At 43.0% G+C, this 18,971-nt stretch overlaps 1 protein-coding gene across 15 annotated transcripts in view; it reads left to right on the plus strand.

Annotated features, from left to right (window-relative positions):
• ADNP (activity dependent neuroprotector homeobox) overlaps window positions 1-18,749 on the plus strand; it is a 48,668-nt gene extending 29,919 nt beyond the window's left edge. For 4 of the 15 annotated variants that reach the window (XM_083744133.1, XM_083744132.1, XM_083744134.1 and 1 more), the window contains 4 exons: window positions 6,203-6,318; window positions 8,945-9,037; window positions 9,893-10,180; window positions 14,536-18,749. In XM_083744133.1, the coding sequence (XP_083600259.1) occupies window positions 6,211-6,318; window positions 8,945-9,037; window positions 9,893-10,180; window positions 14,536-17,673 (3,627 nt within the window). In that variant the 5' untranslated portion in view covers window positions 6,203-6,210 and the 3' untranslated portion in view covers window positions 17,674-18,749. Of the gene's footprint in view, window positions 1-2,943; window positions 3,868-6,202; window positions 6,319-8,944; window positions 9,038-9,892; window positions 10,181-14,535 lie in introns of those variants that run through there. The other 11 variants (XM_083744136.1, XM_083744131.1, XM_083744135.1 and 8 more) reach the window with 5 other exon arrangements.
• The last annotated feature ends 222 nt before the right edge of the window (window positions 18,750-18,971 follow it).

The following is an 18,971-nucleotide window of genomic DNA, read 5'->3' on the forward strand; positions in this document are numbered from 1 at the left end:
CAGCATCAGGGTGTAGATCTGGGTATAATCAATATTGTGTGATTGCCACAGTCAGGATGAGCAGGCCACTGATGACATCTCACAGGAAGCATGAGGTGGGGAAGCAGCAGCAAGGACTGCACTCTCTCTAGTTTTCTGTTACGTTACCCCCATCCCCATCAGTCACAGCGCTGCCTTACAATTCAAAATGTACCTGCTGATCCCAAAAGATTGGCGACCCAGTAAGCCTGTCCAATTGTTGCTCAGCTCTCCCTTCCCTGCTAATCCCTTTCTTTATCTTGCTTACATTACCTGGAGTTCAGTTCCAGGCTTGGTAACAAACAATTATTGAGGGCATTTCTTCTTCACCAGCCAGTTTGTTTTACCTTGAAGGCCGCATCAAAGTGTATTAAATAAATATTTGAGAAGAATTGGGAGTCTAATAATTCTGCTGTTGATTCAATTCTTCAAGAGTATTCGCAAAGCAAGATTAGAATTCTGAGCGGAGAATGCATTGTATTACTTTCAGAGAAGAGTTTATTCCAGGCAGTCACGGTAGCACAAGATTCTTCAGTCATAAGGAAAAAGATTTTGGGTTCTAGATTGGAATTGTAACAGGACCTGTAGTGAAGAAATGTGTGCAGGACGAACAGTTATTTTATTTGCTTCAAGGCTAAGCTGGGTCCAGTATGGTTTCAAGTTGGATTGGGGACCGCATGTTGAGATTCCTGCATTGCAGGGTGTTTGCTAGATGACCGTATGGGTCTCTTCTGTGATTCTATTATTGCTTTGTAACTCATCTTTTCCAGTTGAACTTTGTGAATATAGGTCATATTGAACCATTCTAATTCAGTGAAACCAGCCACCTTCTTCACAAGCGAACTTGTACCATTATTAGCAAAATGTTCCGTGAAGGTAAATATGCTTCTGTCTCCAGTTGTGCAGGGATGAAAATCACAGTACAGTCATACCTCGAGTTACAGACTCCGCTAACCCAGAAATAGTACCTCAGGTTAAGAACATTGCTTCAGGATGAGAACAGAAATCATGCTCTGGCAGTGCGGTGGCAGCAGGAGGCCCCATTAGCTAAAGTGGTGCTTCAGGTTAAGAACAGTTTCAGGTTAAGAACGGACCTCTGGAATGAATTAAGTACTTAAGCTGAGGTACCACTGTACTCACAACCAGAATGAGACGTGAACTAAAATCTTAAATCCTCTATATGCTATGAAGTGATCTTATGCCCTCATAACTTTTTGTGAGCACAAAAATAAAGCAGCTCCTTTTTTCACTGACTCCAGCATCTTAAGGTGGTGGTGGTTGTTTTTTTAAAGCATTTGGCCTTTGTTAATCAGATCACTATGCATGTGGTTGCTCACTTCTTATCCAGATGGTCAATGTGTTTGTGAATTACAGACACATCAAGAACATTAATACGTTCTCACACAAATGAAATGTTCGTGTGCAAGTATATAATCTTTTAATTGCTGTAGAATTATAATAAGGTAGAGCTGATACTTATACTGTGAATGGGAAACACTTTTGTATTCCATGGGAACCTGCTTCATTAGGCAATTGATTGCACAATATTTTTTCCAGAGCGGCCACTTGTAAACATGTGATGACAGCTTTTTTTTGGGGGGGGGGAGGTTTTAGTCCTTTAGTTTTGCAGGATAGAATCCCAAACAAAAATTAAAAATAAATCCTAAAACGAGGGCTGGAGGGAAAATTTTGCTGATAAGTACAAAATCTACCAGACAACTAAACATTTACTGGAGTGTTCAGAAGCTCAGATAGCCAGAATTCTCCCGTCGAGTGTGGATTTTGTGCTTCACAACTATGCAGGTTTCTAAGCTACCTTATTTAGTGTGGTCTTGTTCTGAATGTCTGTTTCTGCCCTGGCCAAACATGTTATTGGAAGTGACCTGTTTTGTATGAAGATGCCCTAAATACTGGTCATACATTAGTGTTGTTGCGTTAGGTGAAAACACTTGAGGGAGGTGAAGCAGAGGCAGCGAGGAGTGTGACTCACTAAGAGCTTCAAAGGGCAGATGAAGAGGACTGCAGTTGATCCCCGGGCTTGAGATCCCCTCACCCCTGCTCTACAAAGACCAGTGGCTACAATTGGTTTAAAAACAAAGTTCACCGGAACTTGCTGCTGTTTAAACAATGCGCTTTGCTGAGTTGTCTGGAAAGCAGGGGGCATCTTAACAGGAGTGAGGGCAGGAGTCTTCTTCTTTGGCGATCACTCCGAGTAAGATTGTCTTCCATAAACACGGTTTTAACAATGAGTCTGTAAGTGACTATGGAGGCCAATTCTGGACCCACACGTCCTTCCACAGTGGGAACATTGGTTTCCGGGTGGGAGTTGATCACGGTGTGGATTTGCCAAGCGTTCCTTCCTCTTAGCATGTTTCTCCCTTGCATCCTGAGTTCGAGTGTCTTCAAAGCTCATGACACCTTTGATAAATGTTGTTTTCCAACTGGAGTGCTCGCAGGTCAGTGCTTATACTACATTTTTTTAGATTTGCCTTGAGACAGTCTTTAAACCTCTTTTGTTGACCACCAGCATTACACTTTCCATTTTTAAGTTCGGAATAGAGTAGTTGCTTTGGAAGACGATCATCTGGAAAGCAGGGGGCATCTTAACAGGAGTTAGGACAGGAGTGGGCATACATCTGCCTAGCAGTTGGTTCTAGCTTGAGGCAAGCTGCTTTTCAAAATAAACACTTCTTCATGGTTTGAATGAACCAGATTCTGCAGGTGCATTGTGGGAGGTCTTAGTGTTTGCAGCCTGGTATAAAATATCTCCTACATGCCCCAGACAAAACCTTCAATCCTGCCAGCTATAAGAATGAAATTACACGGGCAGCACAGAGGTGGCTTGTTCACAAGCACATACATAATGGACAGCCCTTTGGCTTTTAAAAATCAAAATCGATCCTCATCAGTTGTACTAAAATAGGGGCGGGCAATTTCCTTGTCCCCAAAGACTGCATGCCGTGGTGGGCTATGGGCCACATGGCTGTAGTAGGCATGGCCTGGGCTCCCCCCACCCACATACTCCCCAGCTTAGTCTCTCGTACTTATCCTTCCCCCAGTGTCTCAGTGTGGAGAGAGAGAGAGAGGTTAAGCCTTCTCTCCTGGAGCACTGAGATCCAGTAACATCTTCCTCCCTGCTGTAAGCTGCTGGGAATATTTTGTCTGGGCAGTGAGAAAAGGAGGGCACATATGTTGGAAATTCAGGGAGCAAGCCATTGTGTGCATCTTTCACATCCTGGATTTGAGTATAGTGGGTGGAATTCAATGTCATGCTCCTCTAACCATTCTCTCTGCACTGAGCTGGGGGTTCTTGCCCCCCCCCCCCGAGCAAATTTTGGAGGGTGTGTTGGGGGAACAGCAGGAAGGGGCAGCCCTGTTGTACAAGTGGAAGTCCTTGATCAGTGCTTCCACTGATAGGGCTGGTTGGGTGAATTCCACCCAGAATGTTTGTTGGGAGACTAGTTCATGGGCGACACAGGCATATGAACAATAGTGATGAACTGTATAATATATTGCAAGTCAGGTACATTAAGAGGGTTGGCTGGTTTGTTGCATGGTAGAAACAAAATATATTTGTTTCTCCACTTAATATGAACCAAAAGAAAGACTTGGGTGTTCTGCTCTTTCAACTTTTGAATGTTTATTGGCCTTGTGTGTTAATTCTGAAGCTTCTGTTAGCAATTCAGAGGGCAAACAGTTCCAGTTTTGATAATAGAATATACATTTTTAGTCTTCTGAGGATACAAATTTTCTAGAATTGGTTTTTGCTTCATTTGTAATTTTATGCACAACCCTAAGTACAAACAGCAGATTGTAAATCGCCATCCTCCACCTACTGTCATAAGTATGGTAAGTGGTGAACTCTTAACACAGAAAGTCTATTGTGTGTGCTTATTCATACCTGATATTGATCAAATACCTTCTCAATTTCCTTATAATCACATTAAGACATAAGGTCCACTAAGGAGCAGTTTAATGTTATTCCTGTGGTACCTCATGTTACGTACTTAATTCATTCATTCCGGAGGTCTGTTCTTAACCCGAAACCATTCTTAACCTGAGGTGCACTTTTGCTAATGGGGCCTCCCACTGCCGCCGGCACACAATTTCCATTCTCATCCAGGGGCAAAGTTTGTAACCCAAGGTACTACTACCGGGTTAGCGGAGTTTGTAACCCGAGGTGTTTGTAACCCAAGGTACCACTGTACATTCTTCAAATGCATCGTTCTATGGGCTCATAGAAGGATATTTTAACAACTTTAGCAGTTGTCATATGCTTGGGACAGCTGATGCATTTATTTATTTTCTCTCCTGCCCTTCCTTAGAAAGGAGCCCAAGGTAACAAACAAAACACAAAAAACAAAAAACCACAAAACATTTAAATAAGAATCACACCTCCTCACCGCTAGATAACTTGAAGAGTTCCAGGCACAATATATTTCAGCAGCCAAATTCTAGGGTACAATTGCAAGAATGTTTAAAACTCTGCCCAAAGTGAGAATTAAGATTAAGCCACTGCTTTAAGTTGTAAGTATTGCCAGGATACTGATGCAAGCAGTTGAAATTCAGATTTAAGGTTCTGATGGAATTTTGAAAAAGCCAAGTTGTTGATTAGTTATGAGAATGCTGTATGGGTTATGGGAGTGGAGTGGGATGGGTACATAGGGGTGAGTACTGCTGCAGTTTTGTGTATGTGTGTATGTGTGTGTTGCACTATTAAGAAATAAGTTTCAATAAACTTGCTAATTTGAAATCCCTGGAATTTGTCATACTAGTTTCTAAACAAGACTTTTCAGAAGAATGAGCTGAATTCACAATCATTTGGATTTTGAGGTTCAAACGCGTTGTTATTTGGTTGTTGCTTTGATCTTCTAGGTAGTATTCTCTTGAAATCATTGTGGAACTGAGCATATTTATCAGTCAAACTCCTAGCCTGTCTGCTATTCTTCATTGCGTGCCCATAGCCCCGCTTCCTTCATGCACCAGACTGAAAAAACAAACTCTGCAATTTCACTGAGCTAACGTAGCCTGTTGACGAAGAAGGTAATGGTGTGAGCAATGGCTGATTTATGTGTTCTTCATGAAAATGGGAAACTATAGCATGACATAGAAAAGAGTTAACATCAGGCACCAGCTATTCTATTTGCCACGGCGAATGTGGGACTCCACCAAAGTGCATGTGACAAAGGGCCGCAACTTCCTTGCAACTTCAGACCTGCAGAAGTAGGCTGAGATCATCCTGGCCATTGCTTAGCTATCCTTTCCACCTTCCCAGCTCCAAAGTCGGAAGGATGGCCAAGGCTTGTACATCAGCTGTCTGGAGTCATGCAGGCAACAAAACAAGCAATATCCAGCCTTGTGTTTTACAGAGCAGGGAAGAGGAAAGGGTGGGATATAAATTGAATTATTATTATTAATATTTGAAGGTGTCTTTGATTCTTTCTCCGCATTGACCCTTTCTCTTGGGAAAGGTGAGTTTCGTCTTGGGAGCCTTTTCCCCTTCCCTCCAGAAAGGCCACTCTCCTCAAGCCAGCAAACTCCCATTTCTAAGGGAGAAGAGCTGGTGATTACATTTTTTGGCTTTTATACTTTTCCAATAAGACATTGGGCTGGGGTCACCTACCAAGTCCGGTTCTGAGGGGAGGGCAAACTCCCAGAAAGAGTGCACTGCAATGCTTGCACTGACGTTCCCCTTAGCACAACATTGAATTCCATCCTTTGTAGTTGTCTTTAATTTATGTGTATTGTATGTGCATGTAAAAACATGTAAACAATTGACTTGGCCAGCAAAGCCAGCCAAAAACTGTAGACCTTTTGTTTGAGTAGCATCTTTCGTTGGGATGAATTTGACTTTTCCACATGAGAGCGGGTATGCAACTTGGTCATAAAGTTGGATGTGTGTGTTTTAGACCAAATCTGGATACTATATTCTCTGTTCCTGTAAGGTGTTGGTTTTTTAAAAAACTTTTTCTGAAGTTTACTTACCTGGCTCAACTTTGAAAACAAGATGGCTGAACAACTCAGTTTATTTTGAACTGCCCAGAATCTGAGGGATATGACGTGCATAAATGTAAACAGAAAATTGAGTGATAACAGACTTTTTAATCTGAATTCAAGTGCTTTGGGACAAAACGTTTTCAGTAAATTATTTTCTCTTCCCTCCCTCTTCTTTCCCCCCTCCCAGTAGAAACTATGTTCCAACTTCCTGTCAACAACCTTGGCAGTTTAAGAAAAGCCCGGAAAACTGTGAAAAAAATACTAAGTGACATTGGTTTGGAATACTGTAAAGAGCATATAGAAGTAAGTACAATCTTTCGTTGAACTCTTGGGTTGCAGTTTAAATTGAAGGGCTGTATCTTCCGTTGGGAATATTATAAACTGAAATGTAAAGTTTCAGGAGAACAGTGATTGACTGGTATTACAAAAGTGGCATGAGTTTTTCGCTTCTTGGCTGTACTTACTTATCAAGCCAAAAACTGTGCTTGGCTGAATGGTGGCCAAGGGAGCCACTCCGCAAAGGGAGTCATCTCCTGAGAGACAGAGAGACATGGAGCTTTCCCACCTAACCACTGCTTGGTCTCTTTGTGGGAAAGGTTGGCATTGGCTGGTTTAATTCTGTGCCACCAAGACACACTGGCTAGCCACTGGATGGAGAACTTCCGCCACCGCCACATGCTCCACTTGTTATAGGGAGATGATGATGATAATAATAATAATAATTTTTTATTTGTACCCCGCCCATCTGGCTGGGTTTCCCCAGCCACTCTGGGCAGCTTCCAACAAAGACAAAAAAATACACTAAAATGTCACACATTAAAAACTTCTCTGAACAGGGCTGCCTTCTGAATGTCAGGTAGTTGTTTATCTCTTTGACATCTGATGGGAGGGCATTCCACAGGGCGGGTGCCACTACCGAGAAGGCCCTCTGCCTGGTTCTCTGTAGCTTTGCTTCTCGCAATGAGGGAACCACCAAAAGGCCCTCGGTGCTGGACCTCAGTGTTTGGGCAGAACGATGGGCGTGGAGATGCTCCTTCAGAGATGCCTCGTAGGTAAGAGGTCCAAGGAGTGTTGCTGAAGAAACTCCCAAGGAGTTGTTCCAAGGCAAAAGGATGCTCTCTCTGTGTTAAATATCACAGCATTAACTGTGGAAGTCTAGTAATGTAGTCCCCGTGCCTCAAACTGCTTCTCCCTCTGCAGTGGAGAACCTCTTCTGCCTACTGAAGGGTGGAAACCAGTTGTGAAACTGAGGTGGTACGGATAGCAGGCAGGAAAGGAGAGGGAGAAAACGGGAGATGCTACAGAATACTGCTTATTGCAAGCCCAACACGTTTTGGAAAACCTTGCTGGAGGGCATGTTTTTATCAACAGTTCTGACACACCAGGGGTTACTGCAGTATCCTTTGTATGTTAGAATTGTTGCTAAAATCTGCCCTTGAGAAATGATTTTTTTCCAAAATGCATTGGGCTAAAAAGGAACGCTGTCTTGTAGCCTCCCCATCTCTTTTTTTTTTTTTGTCTCCTGAATTGTGAATCTGACATACGCATTTCAAAACTGTGAAGCTGCAATACCAGATTCTCTTCTACCAATGTTTTAGATTACTTCAATTAAATGGGTGCGTGCACTTTTTGCATATAACCAACAAAATGGATTGATGTTAATGCCCAATTTATCAGTAATAAAATAAACAACAATGCACACTGTGTCTGTTTAGTGTTCACAGCTGCAGCACTTAGAAGCAGCTATGATTGATTTCATTGGGACCAATTTAAGCATGAAATACTTTGAAAACTGGACAAGTTATTCCACAATAAATTTGTCGGTCTTCAATGTGCCACATGGCTCTTGCTTTTGGACAAACGCTAAATGCATATTTTGAAAAATGTGGGCTGAAATTTCATGTTATCTGTGATTTTTCACACAATCGTTTCTGTTTTTTGTAGTCTGGTATATAGATTCTGCTCCTGCACAGGACAGATCTAGGAGGATTCTAGTCAGGGAACTAGTGCTCATGCCCTCTCCTTTTGAGAAGGATTGGCAGTGAGAGCAGCTTCATGCTCTGTGATATTCTGGAGAGCATTCTTAGTAAGGTTCCCACTGAGCCTAGCTTTTTAGAGACTACTCTTTCCGTTTCTACGCCTTTTACTTAAAAGTACAAATAGCCTGTCGGCGCACAAACTACCGTACTTTCCTGTCTATTAGACGGCTCCCCCTATTTTGGGGGACTCAATTTTAAGAAAATGGGGGGAGATGGCCCAAAGTTATTGAGCCTCCCTCCCCAGGCAGCTGCAGGCAGGAAACACTCCCTAGATTGTTTCCTGCGCGCAACAGCATTGAGGGAAGTTGTGCGCCAGCCAGCCAGCGCCGCCAGATGGCTCCCCGCGTGCAGCGGCATCTCCTCCCCCCCCATGCCAGTGTCCGTGTATTGGACGACCCCAGTTTTTTGACATGATTTTTGTGTCAAAAAACCTTGTTCAATACACAGAAAAATGCTGTAATCTATGCTCCTGCAAGTACTTCCTTGCTCATATGGTCTGGCAAGCTCATTCTCTCGAATAATTTTTCATATGTGATTATCTGTATGACTTATAGATTGCATAAAAAAATTAAACAGACTTCGTAGGGGAAAGCAAACGGGCAAGACAAATTTAAGCAATTTAAAGTCATCTTCATTTCAAAGGAATGTTAAGTACCTGTCTTCTATTGAAGTGGTTGTATCATGCCCTTAATTAGTAAAAAAATAATAAGTGCATTAATTAGTAAAAATTATACTCCCTGGGAAGTTTTCTGTTAATGAGCCCTTTTATTTGTAATTTTTGGTACCTTAATAATTCTTCTTGAATTTTCAAGATCTAAAGAAATGAACAGGCAATCATTCTATGGTTTGTTATTTCTATTTATGCTTTTGTCAATCTTCCACTGTTGCAGGATTTTAAGCAGTTTGAACCCAATGACTTCTATCTGAAAAACACTACATGGGAAGATGTTGGATTGTGGGATCCTTCACTTACAAAAAATCAGGTTGGTAATAATGTGGTAAAATGACCTTAAATCTGAAACGAATTAAGTTTGGAATCGTGTTTTTATGAGAAACGTTAAGTGCTTTACAACCTAAATTATATCTGTTTACAAAAGTAATAATTCCCACTGATTTCAGTGAGATTTATTGCAAGATGTATGTGCATAGGATTACAGCCCAGATGTCAGCAGAGGTGGGACAGAAGAAAAAGAGTGTTACAGTATTATGGGGACTGCACTGTGGTGTCTGTGGAAACTGCAGTTGCTGAGTGGTGTCTCAGGACTGATTAGGTCTGTTGAAATCTTGGACTTGAGTTTGGCAGTGAGTGTACTCCTGAATATGACTTAGTTGGATATTACCACTAGTAGTTCAACATATTGAAGAAATTTAAACTTAACTAGCAAATTTGGTGCCCCTTTTAAGATAAGCAGAATTGAGAAAGAACTGACAGCAGGTAGTTCAACTCTGATATACTACCAAAACATCGTTAAACAAGCTTAACAATGGTTTGGTGGGTCTGAATTGACAAAGCATAGTGTATGCAGTGAGGGGGGAAAGTATTTGATCCCTTGCTAAATTTTCCCGTTTGCCCTCTGACGAAGAAATGACCAGTCCATAATTTTAATGGTAGGTTTATTGTAGCTGTGAGAGACAGAATAACAGCAGGAAAACCCCCAGAAACCCAGAAGACAAAAGTCAGAGATTGATGTGCATTATAATGAGTGAAATAAGTATTTGATCCCCTATCAACCAGCCAGATATCAGGCTACCTGGTATCTTCACTGTATGTAACGAGCTGAGAGTAGAAGCACCTGCTGTAAGGGAGAGGTCTTACCTGTAATCCCACCTCGTTACAGTACCTGTACAAAAGAGACCTGTCGACAGAAGCAATCAATCCAGCAGATTCCCAAGTAGCCACCATGACCAAGACCAAAGAGCTGTCCAAGGATGTCAGGGACAAGATTGTAGACCTGCACAAGGCTGGACTGGGCTACAAGACTATTGCCAAGCAGCTTGGTGAGAAGGTGACAACAGTTGGTGCAATCATTCGCAAATGGAAGAAACACAAAATAACGGTCAACCTCCCTCGGTCTGGGGCTCCATGCAAGATCTCATCTCGTGGAGTTGAAATGATCATGAGCAAGGTGATGAAGCAGCCCAGAACTACACGGGGGGGAACTTGTCAATTATCTCAGGGCAGCTGGGACCATAGTCTAAGGTTATCAGATTTTTTCCAATAAATCTGGGGACGCAGATAAATTTATATAATATATAATTAATATTATATAATTAATATATTTTTGTAAAAAAGAAAAAAATATTTAAAAAAATTAAGGAAAAAAGTCAACACCACAGATCAAAGTTTGCTTTAAAACTGAGCTGGCAAGGAGGTCCTCTCTGTGAGTGGGCAGACGGCACCCAGTGGGGACCCCAAGATGCAGCCGAGCCTGCTGTGGGGCTGCCCCAAAGCTCCCAGCCACTGTCGGCTGAAGTGATCCAGTGCTCCCTGCTGCTGCCAGATCGAGCCCAAAGCTTTTGCACGAACACACCTACCCCGCACCGCTTATTTCTCTTTCTCTCCCCAGCCCACCCCCCCATCCCTCCTCCTGCCCTCCCCAAAGCCATGCAGCCGCAAACAGCTCAAATGGAGTGGAAAATGGCCAGTGGTGGCAGATCGAGCCTTTACATTATCTCCTTCACGTTTGGTACCTAGGTAAAGGTAAAGGGACCCCTGACCATTAGGTCCAGTCGTGGCCGACTCTGGAGTTGCAGCGCTCATCTCGCTTTATTGGCTGAGGGAGCCAGCATACAGCTTCCAGGTCGTGTGGCCAGCATGACCAAGCTGCTTCTGGCGAACCAGAGCAGCACATGTAAACGCCGTTTACCTTCCCACCAGGGCGGTCCCTATTTATCTACTTGCACTTTGATGTGCTTTCAAACTGCTAGGTTGGCAGGAGCAGGGACCGAGCAACAGGAGCTCACCCCTTCACAGGGGTTCGAACCGCCGACCTTCTGATTGGCAAGTCTCTAATCTTCTTTTATTTGCCAGAAGCCCCCCTCCCCTCCCACTAGCTTGGGTGAGTGGGTGGTGGCAGTGAGGAGGCAGAAGTAGTGGGGTGGTGAAGAAGAGAATATATGTGTGTGCACCCCTCCTTTTTTTTTGGCTGCTGCCACTATTCTACATGATATGTTTAAATGATTAGCTGAGCCCAGGGGTGGGTAGATGAGAGAGAAAAAGGGAGTGGAGATTGGCAGAAGAGGTGGAGGCAGGAGGTGGCTCCAGTTCAGAACTAGTGGAGAGTCTGTGTCAGGACTTCGCAATCCCCAGTCACACACACACAGAGAGGTACATGGACGAAAGGGAGCTGGCAATACAATTCACTGGGATTTATTTTTTTCTTTTAAGGACAATTTCACTCCCCCCCCCTCCTTTCCTTCTCTGTTTCTCTTTCTTTCTCTCCCCATTGCTTGAGTGCAACCAGCTTTGCTCTTGATCTCCATTCACGGGGCCGCAGCAACAGCGTCAAGGACAGGGGAGAAGCAAGGAGGGTGGGGGGAAGCGAAGCTTGAATAAGGGTTGGAACTGGGTCCTGCCAGAGGCCAGGATGCCATCCAGGGAGATGTAAATAAGGCCAACAGAGAAAGGGGGCTTTTCTTTCCAATTTTTCCTCTCTCGCGCGTGTGTCTGTGCTTTGCAATCACAACGCCTTCTCTCCAAACTATTGAGTTGATTCCGGCTGCTCCTGTTGGCGTCGTTGTTTCCTGGGGAAATCCGGGGACATTCTGGGGGGGGGGGTGGAATTGGTCCGGGAAAACATTTGCAAATCTGGGGACTGTACCTGGGAACTGGGGATGTCAGGTAACCCTACCATAGTCACCATGAAAACAGTTGGTAACACACTACGCCATGAAGGACAGAGATCTTGCAGAGCCCACCAGGTCCCCTTGCTCAAGACAGCACTTGTACAGGCCCGTCTGCAGTTTGCCAATGCACATCTGAATGACCCAGAGGAGAAGTGGGTGAAAGTGTTATGGTCAGATGAGACCAAAATCAAGCTCTTTGTCATCAACTCAACTCGTCGTGTTTGGAGGAGGAGGAATGCTGTCTATGACCCCAAGAACACCATTCCCACCGTCAGACATGGTGGGGGACATATTATGCTTTGGGGGTGGTTTTCTGCTAAGGGGACAGGACACCTTCACCACATCGAAAGGACGATGGACGGGATGGACCATTGACGATGGACCATTGTCGTCAAATCTTGGGGGAGCACCTCCTTCCCTCAGCCAGGTCATTGGAAATGGGTCGAGGATGAGTATTCCAGCATGACAATGACCCAAAACACACGGCCAAGGCAACAAAGGAGTGGCTCAGGAAGAAGCACATTAAGTTTCTGGAGTGGCCTAGCCGGGCTCCAGACCTTAATCCCATTGAAAATCTGTGGAGGGAGCTGAAGGTTCGAGTAGCCTTGAAATCTTACTGACTTGGAGAGGATCTGCAAAGAGGAGTGGGACAAAATACCTCCTGAGATGTGTGGAAACCTGGTGGCCACCTACAAGAAACATCAACAAGGGTTTTGCCACCAAGTACTAAGTCATCTTTTGCAAAGGGATCTAATACTTATTTCAGTCATTATAATGCACATCAATCTCTGACTTTTGTCTTCTGGGTTTCTGGGGGTTTTCCTGTTGTTATTCTGTCTCTCACAGCTACAATAAACCTACCATTAAAATTATGGACTGGTCATTTCTTTGTCAGAGGGCAAATGGGCAAATTTAGCAGGGGATCAAATACTTTTTTCCCTCACTGTAATAGGCCAAAAAAATAGAGCTGGCAAGCCATAATTTAGTTTGCAAAGCATAAACTATGGTTTAGCATGATTAATGTATTGACAGACCATAGTTATGGCCTTTTGTTTTCCTTGCAGAAGCTGCTGCACAATAGAGAGGAGTGAATCTGTGATTTATGAAACTAAGAGGGCAGAAAATGAAAGCCGTCTAGCAGCCTTGAATTATGGTTTGGCTGTTGTGTGTTTGGAATCTCAAAATAGTGATTTGAGTTACACACTAAATTTAGCACAAACCATGGTTTGATGTCCGAAGTGTCAGAATATATTTACCGGAGAAATCTGAGTTTATCTAGTTACAGAGTGTATCAGATTGAAAGTTTGGAAACTTTGATAAAGTCATAATTAGATGTACCAATACAGAGATTCTAAAAAGAATTTGTGCATGCTTAAGTATGCGCCTAGGGCTTGCTGATTGCATGGTCGGCGGTTCAAATCCCCGCGGCGGGGTGCGCTCCCGTCGTTCGGTCCCAGCACCTGCCAACCTAGCAGTTCAAAAGCACCTCTGGGTGCAAGTAGATAAATAGGGACCGCTTACTAGCGGGAAGGTAAACTGCGTTCCGTGTGCTGCGCTGGCTCCCCAGATGCAGCTTGTCACGCTGGCCACGTGACCCGGAAGTGTCTGCGGACAGCGCTGGCTCCCGGCCTATAGAGTGAGATGAGCGCACAACCCTAGAGTCTGGTAAGACTGGCCCGAACGGGCAGGGATACCTCTACCTTTACCTAAGTTTTATCATTGCTTGAGAATCTGGTATACGCTGATGAATCACTGGACTGGTTCAGATATAGTGGGAAACTGCGCTTTCATGTTATGAGAACATGTGGTGGCACAGCTTAGGTTTCTGTGCTCTCCCATTACTTCTCTGTACATGAGAAGAGGAAATGGAAAGCTGCTTTCGTTGTTGAGCTCAATAGAAGACATGTCCTGGTGGGTGTTTTTACTGCTGTGCATGCTAACACTTATGTGAGAGAGAATAAGAGCACCCTTACAAGCCCTACTTCCTCTGAAGCATAACTTTTTTTCAAGTCTTCCACAAGTTGGGAGGATCAGGTTCTGAAACAAGGGAGCCTCCTTTACTTCTGGAGGCCCCTTACACAATTTAAAACCCTTAGCTTGAAAGTGGTGTGGCTCTGTGAAGCTTTCAGTCTCCTCAGGCACAAAGTTGCAGAAGGGTGGAGGAAGCCTGCAGCCCAAAGGTCACTGAAGCTTGTTCTCTTAACGGAAAACCATGGTTTTTAGCATATGCTAACCCTACTCAGAGTAAACCCATTGAAGTTAATGAACATGGCTAACTTAGGTTCATTAATTTCAGTGAGTCTACTCTGAGTAGCACCAGCATAGGATACAACCCAGGGCTTCCTATTACATCTTAAACGGGCAGCAGTCTTGGTTTGTAATGCTTGCAGGGGCTGAATGATCAAAAATAAGGAAGATGTATTTCTCTGTGGTCTCGGACTAGTCTTTCTTAAAGACTTTCTATGAATTGTCTGATTTTTGCCAGCTTAAAAAAAAAGAATGTTAAATGGATGATAGTTTCCTAAGTTTGCCTTGAGGCTGTGATCCATTGAGTCAGAAGGATTAGGAAAGGGAATGCAAATCAAATGCAGTTTTTCTGATACTTAAGTTTTTCTTTTTTTGTTTTGTTTTTAAGGACTATCGGACAAAACCCTTTTGCTGCAGTGCATGTCCATTTTCCTCAAAGTTCTTTTCTGCCTACAAAAGTCACTTCCGGAATGTTCACAGTGAAGACTTTGAAAACAGGATCCTTCTCAATTGTCCCTACTGTACTTTCAATGCAGACAAAAAGACTTTGGAAACGCATATTAAAATATTTCATGCTCCAAATGCCAATACACCAAGTGGAGGCATCAGCACTTTTAAAGATAAAAACAAGCATGATAGCCTTAAACCTAAGCAGGCTGACAGTGTAGAACAAGCTGTTTATTACTGTAAGAAGTGCACTTACCGAGATCCTCTCTACGAAATAGTTAGAAAGCACATTTACAGGGAACATTTTCAGCATGTTGCTGCACCTTATATAGCAAAGGGAAGTGAGAAGTCACTCAATGGGATTGTACCCTTAAGTTCCCGAGAAGAGGGCATGATTCACTGCAAACGCTGCCTTTTTATGCCGAAGTCGTATGAAGCTTTAGTACAGCATGTTATTGAAGACCACGAGCGTATAGGATACCAAGTGACAGCAATGATAGGGCATACAAATGTGGTAGTTCCAAGATCCAAACCTTTAATGCTAATTGCTCCAAAACCACAGGATAAAAAGCCTATGGGACTTCCTCAGAGGATGGGTGCCCTGTCCCCTGGAAATGTCCGGTCTCTTCCATCACAGCAAATGATGAATCGACTGAATATACCAAAGCCTACGTTGAATTCTGGAGGAGTAAATATGATGTCCAACGTCCATTTGCAACCGAACAACTATGGTGTGAAATCGGTACCGCCAAGTTATGTTGGTCACACGGGAGGAAGGCTAAGTTTAACAGGTAGTTCTCCAGTTTCCCTATCCCAGCAGTCTCAATCAATGAAGCAGTATTCCCCAAGTGGAAACGGGCGACCTTACCCTCTTGGAGGGGAACCGAGATCGCAGGCTACAGCAAGGTACTCTCTTTCGTCTGCCAACTCATCTTCACTTTCATCAGGCTCACTGAAATCAACATCATTAGGTCAGTCTCAGGCAGCATCCAGAATATTAACCCAGTCCACACCCAAGCCTCTTGCTGTTGGCCCTATATGTACCACTTCCGCCAATACTTCATCAACTCAGAAATGGAAGATTTGTACAATCTGCAATGAGCTCTTCCCTGAAAACGTGTACAGTGTTCATTTTGAGAAAGAGCACAAGGCTGAAAAGGTGCCCGCAGTTGCTAACTACATCATGAAAATACATAATTTTACTAGCAAATGTTTATACTGTAATCGCTACTTGCCTACTGACACGCTGCTCAACCACATGTTAATCCATGGTCTGTCTTGTCCCTACTGCCGCTCAACGTTCAATGATGTTGAGAAGATGGCTGCTCACATGCGAATGGTTCATGTTGATGAAGAAATGGGGCCCAAAACTGATTCCACGTTAACGTTTGATTTGACGTTGCAGCAGGGTAGCCACACCAATATACACTTACTTGTAACTACCTACAACTTGAGAGATGCCCCTGCCGAATCCGTCGCTTACCATGCTCAAAATACCGCTCCAGTTCCTCCAAAACCACAGCCAAAAATTCAGGAGAAGACAGATGTACCTGTAAAAAGTTCTCCTCAAGCAGCAGTCCCCTACAAAAAAGATGTGGGGAAAACCCTTTGCCCTTTGTGCTTTTCAATCCTGAAAGGACCCATTTCTGATGCACTGGCACATCACTTAAGGGAGAGACATCAAGTTATTCAAACAGTTCATCCGGTAGAGAAAAAGCTTACATATAAATGTATTCATTGCCTTGGAGTCTACACGAGTAACATGACTGCCTCAACTATAACCCTGCACCTTGTCCACTGCAGGGGTGTGGGGAAGACTCAGAACGGTCAAGACAAAGGTAATGTTCCCTCCCGACTAAACCAGTCTCCAGGTGCAGGACCTGTGAAACGTACTTATGAACACATGGAATTCTCTCTGCTGAAGAAAAGAAAAATGGATGACGACGATTCCCCTTCCGTCTTTGAGGAGAAGCCTGAAGAACCTGTAGTGCTGGCTTTAGATCCCAAGGGTCATGAAGATGATTCTTACGAAGCTAGGAAAACATTTCTCACCAAGTATTTCAATAAGCAACCGTATCCCAGTCGGAGGGAGATTGAAAAGTTAGCTGCCAGTCTCTGGCTTTGGAAATCTGACATTGCTTCACACTTCAGCAACAAAAGAAAGAAATGCGTTAGAGATTGTGAAAGGTATAAACTGGGTGTCTTGCTAGGTTTCAACATGAAAGAACTGAACAAGGTTAAACACGAAATGGATTTTGATGCCGAGTGGTTGTTTGAGAACCACGACGAAGAGAATTCCAGAGTCAACCCTAGCAAAACTGTTGATAAAAAGATAAACCTAGAGAAAGATAATGAAAGTTCCTCAGACAGTTTTGAGAACATAGAACAGGAGTTCAACGAAAGCAATAGTCCATTTGCAGAATCTGTGTCTAACTCTGGTCGCAAAACATCTATTAATAGTATAAATGAGACACCGGATGAAAGCATATCTAAGGAGGCAACTGAAGAAGCCACTTTGGAATCTCCGGAAAAAATAGACCAAAAGGAGGATGGAGACCCAAAATACAAGGAGAGTAGCTCCGCAGAAGAACCAACAAAGCTGGTAGCTGAAGGTTCAGACAGTGAAGGTGACCAAGAAGATCAAGATGATCCCATTGAATGGAAAGTAGAAGCATCGCCGTCTGAAAGCGTCCCTGGTTCTCAGCAAGTGTCTGACTTTGAAGATAATACATCTGAAGTGAAACCAGAAACGTGGACGGATGAATCATCCCAAAGTGAAGATGCTACTAATAGTAAGCCAGTTGCAGAAACTAAAGGTGCTGCCTCCGAGAGTGACGAAGAACAGTCAAAGTGGAAGAATAGTTCCTATGGAAAAGTGGGCAAGTTTTGGTCCAAGGACCAGTCACAGTGGAAAAATGCAACAGAAATCGAAGAGAGCTTGTCAAATCAGCAGATGGAGTGGCAGAACAGCACAATTGACAGCGAGGACGGAGAACAGTTTGACAGTGTGACTGATGGGGTTACGGAATCGATGCACAGCACCCTAACTGGGGTAGAGCTGAGTAGTCAGCAAGCATAAGCTGTTAAAACTCGAGACTCCATATCTTCCACTTGACAACCGTCTAAACATTTTCATTTCAGAACGACTGCTAACTTCATTGTAAACTGGTACTACCTTTTGAATGCAAGGTCACCTGGTTAGTGGCTGCGAGGCTGCCACACCGATTCCAGTTCTTATTTCAAAGTATGCTGTTGGCAAATCTCACTTGAGAGTATCTGCTGTGACGAGCACAGTAACTTAATGTGAAAATGGATATGTTGGTGGCTCCCAGTTGCTCACTGAAGAAAAGCAAAGGTTTTATTTTATTGGCATTTTCAACATATTTCACTCTGTATATCTTCAGCTGTATGTCTTTTTAAACATTACCCTTTTTCACATGGTAGTTTTAGGGCCAACATGAGCTACCAATTCAATGTGTATAGTAGGACTCTGGGGAAATTGTTTTTTTCATGTATCATTCTGAATAGTTGAAATGTATATTTGTACAGTCTTTTAGACCTATTCAAGTGATGCTTATGCTATTGTTCTTGTGTACCCATCATAGATTTGGTTCTTTTTTCCTTTTTTTTAGTGTTGCCCTGCTGTGTAATAAATGCTGTATCTAGTTTACCTAGCAAAAAGCTTGAAACTGCTATAGTAAGAATTTTGACAGACTTAGTTTTTGCACATAACCTTGTACAATCTCAAAACAGAGGCCAGCAACATAAAAGTATATCTGGACTCTATTGTATTATAGAATTTTCTTGTTCTTGAATATCCTTGACATTACAACTGATGACTATGTATTTCAGAGCCATTTTCTGAAATCTTTTAAGCTAAAAAAAAATCACATGCAAGAAACAAGTTTGCAGCTACTAATTTTGACACCTTTTAGATCTGTATAAAAGTGTACTGTGTTAAAGCAGCATACGGAAATGAGTGCTGCATTTTTGGATATTTAGTTTTATCTTTAGTTAACACCAACATGGTGTTGTATTCATTTATACCATCTAATATATGACACATTGTTGTAGTATGGATAATTTGTGATCTTTATTTCCCCTTTGTATTCATTTAAGCATCTAAATAAATTGCTGTATTGTGCTTAATGTAAACATTTGCTTTATTACAAGGTCTGCATCCCTCATTCTAAAAAAACTGCTTATGTTGGCTTTTGTTGAAAGGAAGCAATCTTGGATGGTGATGCCTTGAGAAAAAGAAAGACTTCTGCTGGAGCAGTCTCAGACAAATCACAATAGGTGGCCTATATGAAAACGAATCCTATGGAGCCTCAATCAAGTAATAGACAAATATAGATGTAAAAGACTATATAGGTT

The sequence above is a fragment of the Podarcis gaigeae genome (genome assembly GCF_964106915.1).
Source record: "Podarcis gaigeae genome assembly, chromosome: 6".
NCBI lineage: Eukaryota > Metazoa > Chordata > Lepidosauria > Squamata > Lacertidae > Podarcis > Podarcis gaigeae.